Source organism: Alligator mississippiensis, chromosome 15 (genome assembly GCF_030867095.1).
Source record: "Alligator mississippiensis isolate rAllMis1 chromosome 15, rAllMis1, whole genome shotgun sequence".
NCBI lineage: Eukaryota > Metazoa > Chordata > Crocodylia > Alligatoridae > Alligator > Alligator mississippiensis.
The window spans coordinates 21,321,003-21,330,251 of NC_081838.1; the positions used below are offsets into that span (position 1 = coordinate 21,321,003).

Below are 9,249 nucleotides of genomic sequence, written 5' to 3' on the forward strand. Positions count from 1 at the left end.
TTGGTGTCAATGAGTCCATGAGAGGAAGGTTAGGCCACTTATGGGCCACTTGTATGGAGCACATTTCCCCTCCCTTTTTCCTTCCTTTTCTCCAGATTACATCACCTCACTCCAAGTCTGCATAAAAAGAAGTAGGATAAACTAATCATTTGGGACAGAACTACTTGCTAGTATCTAAGCCCAGGCCCCAGGGCCCTCCAGCCTTCCTTGAGGTCCCCACAGGCACATTTTGAGACCATCCAGGACCTGCTCTCCTAGTACTTGAAGAGCTTCTTGGCATCTGAGTAATATTTCATGATATAATGCTCTCAGATTTGAGTGCTAGGCCCAGCGAGTCATAATTGAGGTTGCAGCAAACAGAATCTACCTGTTAAACCTTTTAAAGTGTGCTCCATTATAGCTTGAGGTTGTCTGCACAAAGACTCTGTTCTTCTTCCTGTCCCTTTCACAGTTCTTTGATTCCTTCTTTATTTAAAACTCTGGCTTTCATTCTAGTTTTCTTAACTCTGGCCTTAAATTGAGGTTTACCCCAAAATTTGACTTAGGCTTCCAGATTATTTGAACCCTGATCTTGCTTTTGTGACTCATGGCTTACTGTGAACCTTGGATCTGACTCCTGGCTAGCTATGAACCAGTCTCTAGACATGCCCTATTAACTAAGTGATCTACCTGCACCATCTAGACCAGGCTTGTCCAACTTTTGGCCTGCGGGCTGCCATGTGGCACACCAAGCCATTTTATCTGGCCTGCGGTGGCACCGCCGCTGCGAGTCACAGAGCCGTGGCAGTGGAGTGTGGCACCGCGGCGGTGGTGCGCGGATCCACAGCAGTGGTGGCGGGGCAGCGGCGGTGGGGCAGTGGTGAGGCAGGCAGGGCTGGCCCGCGGGCCCCAGCTGGCAGCAAGGGGAGGGGAGCTGCTTACCCCCACGGGACCTGGCTCTTCAGTGAGCTGGGTCCTCCTGCAGCTGCCCCAAGGGCTGCGCAGAGCAGGGCTGCCCCAGCCACGCCTGATTGGAGGAGCTGGGAACAGGCTCTGCCCCTTGCCCTTGGCATGTGGCCAGGGGAGTTGAAGCATGGTCTGCATCCTACCTGCATGCGTGGTGGACGGCGGCACGAGGTATGTTCCCGCGCAGAACTGGGGGTGCCTCGGGGCCAGCTAGGGCGGACAGAGGCACGGGGTAAGTTCCTGTGCGGAGCTGGGGGCTCCTCGGGGCTGGGCCGGGGCGGACGGAGGCATGGGGTAAGTTCCCGTGCGGAGCTGGGGGCACCTCGGGGCCGGGCTGGGATGGATGGAGGCACAGGGTAAGTTCCCGTGCGGAGCTGGGGTGGGCAAAATGATCACGGCCAAGATGCATTCTGGGATGTCTCTTCATTAGCCACATAGCTGTAGTGTGCAGCATTACTTTTAGAAAACTATAAAATTTGGGGAAACACCATTGGGTTAGGGATTTTTTTAAAGATGATGAACTGCCAAGTATCTATAGATGAATCAATATACAAAGTGAGTCAAAATAGATACATCAATCTAAGTCTGTCCTGTTCTGGCTTGTGATATGTCCCATTGCCAATCAAGTCACTATGAGCTAATTACACAAAAGATTGCTTTCTCTCAGAGGTACCCAGAAAATATTTAGATTATCAAATTAATGTTTAATGTCAGAGCCTGAAAAGTATTGGCTCTTTGTTTCTCAGAGGGGAGGAGCAGTAAAAGGAGATCTTTATATTGGATCTACAAACTAAAAATACTGCATTACTTTGAGCTTTTTCAGGGCAAAGAGTAGCATGTATTTTTTGTGTTCCATGTTTGTGAGAGATAGAGAGAGAGAGAAAGGAACTGGGCGGGGAAGAGGGAGGAAGATAGATGACAGAATAACCAACTACTGAGTTTACTGTTTGTTACTGCTGCTCCTATTGACTATTTCCATCTTAAAACATTCACTTAAAAATCAGTAGCCCCATCCCTTGAATAAAGCAGTGTACAACTTTAGTGAACAACTTCAGTGAGATCATGAGAAATAGTTCTCTCTCTCAGTGCTAAGGGGCAGACATCATATGAACATTTTCTATATGGATGTTCGGTGAGTGCATTCTGATCTTTTTCTTTAATTTAGTGGGTAGGAGCCTGGATGGGAGTAATATAAGTATATATGTATGTACTTATGGGAAATACATACATACACACACACACACATATACATACCTGCATATATATATATACACACATACATATACACACACACATATATATACATATATATGTATGCATGTATATATATGTTTTTGTTTTTGTCAATGTTTACATGCATGCACACATGCACGCACATATATATGTGTATCTGTGTGTGTGTGTGTCTTGTGTATGCATGCCGTTTTAGAATGAAAATGTAACAAAGTTTTGGAAAGATCTCATGTGGAATCATGTATACAATTCTGGATACCAAATCTTCAAGAAATATGAATTCAGACTGGAACAGATGCAGAGAAGTGCAATCAGGACGACCAAGGGGATGGTCTAAAATAATTTCCCTTGTTTAGCGTATGGGACACAGGGTATAACAGGGAAAAGGATGGCTTTCTGTAAGTATATCAAGGAGAGGGCTTAAAAACAAGGGAGATAAAACACCTGCTTAAATGCGAGAATCATGTTAGGATGCAAAACAAAATGGTATATGAGCTGTCCATTAACTTGTATAGGCTGAGACAGTAAATATATTATAAGTGTGTTCAAACCACATTGTGCTGTACTTGATGATCCCTGGGTTCCTTCCAGGCCTATGTCCTCTGGGACAGAATCACAAAAGAGCTGATGTGCCTCAATTGCAATTAAGGTGAAATGTTGGGTGCCTACATCCAAACTTGCAAACATGAAAGCCTCTGTTAGCTGCAACCTAACCCTGGATGTGCCTAGATTCAAGGCATTTTCATGTTTGAATGCAAAGTTTCCCAAGTGCCTAGATTGATCTTGTACGCAATGTCAGGACAGCCCTTGGCTAGGTGCTGCTTTGCACCTAGGTTATGCCTCAATTCAGTCAGGCTCGGGATATTATGTGTTCTTGTGCCTCAGACTCCTGAGAAGCCCAACCTAATAGGAGTTCTCGGAGAATGTTTAACACATACGTGCAGGACTGGGTTTCTCCCAAAAATGATGGTGTCCACAAGCTTGTTTCCAAACATGGCTGGAGGCGGTATTGGTGTCACCTTCCTTTCAAGACGTCACTCACTGTTTAGCTCACTTGCACAGGACATTGGACACCGGTATTCATTTCCCTTCTCTGCCTGAAAGAGCTCAGACTTATACTCCACAGGAGACCACTCAAAGCCCCAAAGTCCTGAGACTGAAGCCGGTGGCACTCTAGTCTTTAAGGATGCCTAGATTTGGTTGTGTCCATGAGTACCTAAGTCCCCAAAATGCCATTTATGCAGCGGGATGGCATTCTACTTCAGGATTAGTAGGAAGCCATCCATGTGCATAGGGATACATGGCACAGAAATAGTGACCACCTGCGTACAAGTGGCATTTCTGGGACATAGGTGACCAAATCTGTTTATCCGGGAGCCCAGGAAAGAATGCAGGGCCACCCTAGGTGTTAGTTTTGCTCTGGGTGTTTCCTTAGTTCTGGTCTGAACAGTCAGGGTTGCTCTGTCTGTTTTTCTTCCCAAGGACGGTTTCATGGAAAACACAGAAGCAGCCCCTGGAGCAGGCACCAGAACCGAGGATTCCCTCCTTCTAGGTGAGTCCCCATACCATGGCTGTACAGACGCAGACTGCCTCTTCCATCCTCTGATTTCTTCCCTCTGGTCCTTTTCACCTTGAGTCCTCATCTGCACAGCAGCATGGGCTCCACACAAGGGATGGCTCACATACCATAAAGAGAATAATCCTTGATCCCTAAAGGACGCCCTTGTGAGGGAACTTGAAAGTGTGGAGTGAAAAAAAAGTTGCCAGATAGCCAGAGCAAACAAATAACTGCTAGCCCCAAGGGGAGCCACCACTGCAGAGGGAAGGACTGGGCGCCCCACAGCTCAGGGGCTGCATAGCCTGCCAGCATCTTACACAAGCAGGCTCCACCGGGGCGGGGAGGAAGGCGAGGATCCCAATCCTTTTTGTTTTTTCATGGAGCCTGTCTGCCTCTCCCACAGCCAAGGGGTGAACTGCTTGTGGGCCCTGGGATGTGGGGAGGCCCCAGTCCTTCCCTTTGCAGGAGCAGCACCCCCCGGGGCTGCCTAGGTGGCCAGCTAGTGCGTGCAAGCTGCCCCAGCCCGACCCGACTCTTCCCTGAGCCCAAGCTGGGGCAGCATCCAGCCTGCTAGCAGCCCACCCCGGTGGGCCCAGAGGGTGCCACCACAATGGAGGGAAGGGGTCACTCGGCCCGCCAGCAGCTCACCCCCCAACCGTGGGACACACATGAAGAAAAAAAAAAAGGATCAGGCCCCTTAGTGTAACAGTGATGGAAGCCCTAATCATCACAATTAAAATCCCACCTTTTCAATGTAGGGGACTAAACCCCCGTCACATGTACAAGTGCTCTTATATACCCAGTTAAGACATAATGAAAGATGCAGTCAGAATATAGGAATCAGAGAACAGAACAAATTAAGAAGTGTGTGTGGTTGCTTAAATCAGTGATTTTGCTTTTAGGATTAGATGAATCATTTGCACTAATAATGGTTTTTCACATTGGCGATGCGTAGGGGTTGCACACGGGTGCACGTGCACCTCCTGTGATAGGCCGTATCCCCCCGACCAGCCAGAAAACTGGAAGTGCACTGGGGGACACCCCCCCCGGTTGGCTATCAGCCACTGGGGAACCCCCTTCCCCCATTGGCGATCTGAGCCCTCCCAGACTCAGGATGCACCAGTTGCCCATGGTTTTTCGTGTATGTGGTCAAAGCGAGAAATCAAGGAAAAGATCAATGTGGGCTAAAACAATTACATCTAAGCTTGCATCAGAATCCACAATCTATACTGGTTTTCTTTATTTTTAAAATTGCAGACCTTTCTTATGCAAAGCTTCATATGCCTCTGCTTAAGTCATGGGAGATGTACTTCTGGAAAGGTGTAACATGGAAATAGTGAGACAGACATATTGATACCACACACTAAAAGAGAAGAAACATTGACTTTGAGTCTGGCGTGTTTCAGAAATCATCTAAGTATAACCACACTAATTGGAAGACGATTTTCAATTTCACTTCCATATTTTCCCCCTTTTGTTATCCCTCACAATTGTCTTAAAGACTATGGGATTGTGTTTACAGAATGGGTGTATGAGCTATGTCTTTAAAAACTTTCTTTTTAATGGCTCACAAGAAGTTGAATACTTGAAAACTCACTGGACAAGTTGTCAACACATGGTTATGTACAGCAAATACAAAAATGACACTAATTCAGTCTATCATGTTTACTTAGTTGGAGTGTGAGCTGAATATATGACCTAGCACAGAGTTGGTTGTCATTTTTCTGGTAAAATAGTTCCACAGAAAAATCCTTATTCATTGCTGCTCAACATTTCTCATGCGGATCATCTCACAATTAATTACTCTTTCTTGAATCCAAGGCAAGTTTATAATGGGAATGCTTGGTAGACCCACCTTGTATGGATGTTTCCAGGCTTCCTTGTCCTGGGAGGGTAGCTTTTCTGTGGGCCAGGAAGCATTAGCAGACCTGAATCCTTTTGCAACAACTGTTCACCCAGTGGGTCTACCCACAAGGCTTGACCTAACCAGCAGATGAAATGCCCATGGCCCAGGTAGCCAGAGATTTTACAGTGCCCAGTTCGTGACCATTATTCAAATTTCCAAAAAGTGAGATTTCTTGTGATCTGGAAACCTGCCTCTGTCAGTTGGGTTGTTCAGGCCCAGCAGCTGGCTTTGAAAAATGCATGTGGTCCTTGTACTCCTGTCTGCCCATACTTATTTCTGTCTTTTGGAAATTCCTTGCACAGTCATTACGTTAATTCCAAAAGTTTTGTTTTTCTTACAGGTCAGTCCCTAGGAATGGAAAACCAAACCACTGTGACTGAGTTTATTCTCTTGGGACTTTCCAGTGACCCGCAACTCCAAATTTTACTGTTCCTTGTGTTTTTGGTGATATACCTAATCACTCTAGTGGGAAACACAGTTATCATGTTGGTGATACGAATTGATTCTCATCTTCATACCCCCATGTATTTCTTCCTGTCTCATCTATCCATTGTTGATCTCTGCTATTCCTCAGCCATTGTGCCGAAGATGCTGGTGAATTTACTAGCAATGCATAAAACTATTTCTGCCAATGCTTGTTTTATCCAGATGTTCTTCATCTTTCTCTCAGGCACTGGTGAAACATTCATGCTCTCAATAATGGCTTACGACCGGTATGCTGCCATATGTAAACCGCTGCATTATGTGAGGACTATGAACAAAAAAATGTGTAGGCAGCTCGTGGGTGTTGCCTGGACAATGAGTTTTATTGATTCATTGGTAAATACAGTTCTGGTATTAAAGCTGCACTTTTGTGGGTCCAATGAAATTATGCATTTTAGCTGTGAGCTTCCCCCACTGCTAATGCTGTCATGCACTGAGACTCTCAACAACAAAATAACTCTTCTTTCCTCTGTCCTTTTCATTGGTGTTTGCACTTCTCTCATCATGTTGGTTTCTTACACCCATATCATCTCCACCATCTTGAGGATACGCTCCGCGGAGGGTAGGAGAAAAGCCTTCTCCACGTGCAGTTCCCATCTCATCGTGGTGGGTTTATTGTACGGAACAGCTCTTTTTCAGTACATGAAACCAAGCTCCATTTCTTCTGTGATCCTAGATCAAGTTTTCTCCATCCAGTACAGCATTGTAACCCCCATGTTAAACCCCATTATCTATAGTCTGAAAAATAAAGAAGTGAAAACAGCCTTGGGGAGAATTTTCAAAAAAAAATCCAGTTCTCAACTGTTGTAGTAAAAACATGATTTTGAAAAGTAAGTTTCAACGTTTTATTTTAAAATAAATACTATTTAAAAGAACAGACATATGGGAAGCAGCTATCTGGATGATGTTAGAACACAATTGGCAATGACTTTTATTCTAAAAATATCCTGGGTTGTACCTGCCACTGAATGTAAAAAATATCACAGGAAGAGAACAAACGTAGCTAGACTTTAAAACATTTTTTAGGCAAAGTCAAAGTGTCTCAGTTAAGCCTTAATGCATCTTGAATTATAGCCTATTTTGATGGCAGTTCAATTAATAATTCAGTATACAGTCTACACCAAACATCTCTACTATTAAAAGTGGCTGATCATGGATGCCAGAATAGTAGGGCTGTGCGAAACGGCACTGTTCTGTTTCACCTTGAGCTTCAACGGTTCGAGGGAAGAGTGTTTTGTATCGAATTTCACTTCGAGATGAAACAGCTGATCCGTTCTGTTCCTTCGAAACAGAAAAGCTGGTTTGACGCCATTTTGAGTTTTGCTGGGGATTGGGAGTCAGACCAGCTACATCGCACTGGGGTGGGAGGCAGCTGGGCTGCTTCCCAGGGTCCCGTGCTTGATTACGCCGGGAAAAATATTTTATAACAACACATTTTCTGAAAACTATTCCACAGCAATATTAGTTTATGATTTGTACTTAAAAGCTAGGGGGTTTTAACTTCAGTTTTCACAAGTGGGGGCAGCAAACAGATGATGAGTGCCATTGGCAGCAAAGAGAGAAGGAGACAAAACAACCTAGAGTACTAAAAGACCAGGTTAGGGATTACTTAGATTGCTTAAAGTTGGCAGGTGCAGGAGGAATGCTCCCTAGGGTACTGAAGGAATCGGCAGAGGTAAATTAAGAACCTTTGGTCAGATGTTTTGAGAGCTCCTAGAGGTTGGCTCCTAGATGAGTGAAAAGCAAAAATATAGTGTCTTTAAAAAAGAGAAGGAGGATCAGGGGAATTACAGACCAGTCAGCCTGAGCTCAATAGCTGGAAAGATCATGGAGCAGGTCCTCAAGGAAGCTATAGCGAAAGGAGAGCAAAGTGATCAGGAAGAACCAAAATGGATTCACCAAACAAATCGTGTTGGCAAACATGATTTCCTAATCTGAGAAAGCGGCAGGCTCTACGAATGGGGAGAGCAGTAGCTTTGATATACTTTGACTTTATCAGGGCTTTTGACACTTTTTCTTATGACAATTATTAGAAAGCTAAAGAAATGCAGACTAGAGGAAAGTAGTATAAAAATGGACACATGACTGGTTGGATCACCAGGCTTCCAATGTAAGCGTCCAACACGCTGAGCTCTTGTCCGGAAAAAGTAAAAGGTGTCCCTCCCTCATTCTTTTGGTAGTGACCAATGTATGCACTCAGCCACACAGATAGGGCTACACATGCAGAGACAAAATGCCAAGCTGTACATAAGTGACATTTTTGGCCCTCTAATGACCATGTAGACAACTACATTAGAACACTTCGGGTGACAGCCTATATTTTGACGATAATCTCAGGAGCCATTTTTTGGTTGTCTACAAGGCACTTCTGACACTTACATGCCCAGGGGTATCCTATTCCTCGATGCCTCTGGGTGCTTATGTCACCAGACCGACTACAATAAAAACAGATGTTTGTCTCCAGACCAACCCCAACAAAAGCAGAGATATTTTTCTCCAAAGATCTGAGGGGCTAAGACAGGGGTAGGCAAAATGGTGCATCTGGCCAGTGGCTGGATACCATTTCCAAGCAGCCCCTGCCTGTGTCACTGTGGCCAGTTTTCATGGAGACCACAGAAATGGTAGGGCTGTGACAGTGCAGTCCATCATGGACCCAATCTAGTCCACAGGCCAGACTTTGCCCACTCCTGGGATAAGATGAGTACTTTAGGAAGTGAGAGTACATGGATACTAGGCTCCCCTCATCCACACGTAATTTTAACCTGGTCTGACTGGCCAAGACAGGAATATATATGTGGAATCTCTCTCTCTCTCTCTCACTCTTCAATATATATAGGGAGAGCGAGAGAGAGAGAGATGTGCAGTTATTTACAATGTCACTTGAGCACTAAAAAGTGAATAAGTGAAATATGATTGATCCTTAAGTGAGAATTGGTTGTGGTCACTTCCATTTGGGGGATGTCTAGTCAGAAACACTGAATAGAATTACTCTTTGTGCATGAAGGCCAAAAAGTACCATGTTTAGGGACTTCCATTTCTTCATTCATCACTATGGCAGCAACTTTTCCCTCACTCTTTCTCCAAGTGCTACTTGGGCCAGGTCCTAGTCCCCAAGTCTTTGCCA

General features: G+C 45.0%; 1 protein-coding gene across 1 annotated transcript; it reads left to right on the forward strand.

Moving 5' to 3' along the window:
• The first annotated feature begins 1,072 nt into the window (after nucleotides 1-1,072).
• Nucleotides 1,073-6,935, forward strand: LOC132245891 (olfactory receptor 5B21-like). The gene is made up of 2 exons (XM_059719105.1): nucleotides 1,073-1,116; nucleotides 5,945-6,935. Exons 1-2 carry the CDS (start codon nucleotides 1,073-1,075, stop codon nucleotides 6,933-6,935), a joined length of 1,035 nt encoding a protein of 344 aa, XP_059575088.1.
• The last annotated feature ends 2,314 nt before the right edge of the window (nucleotides 6,936-9,249 follow it).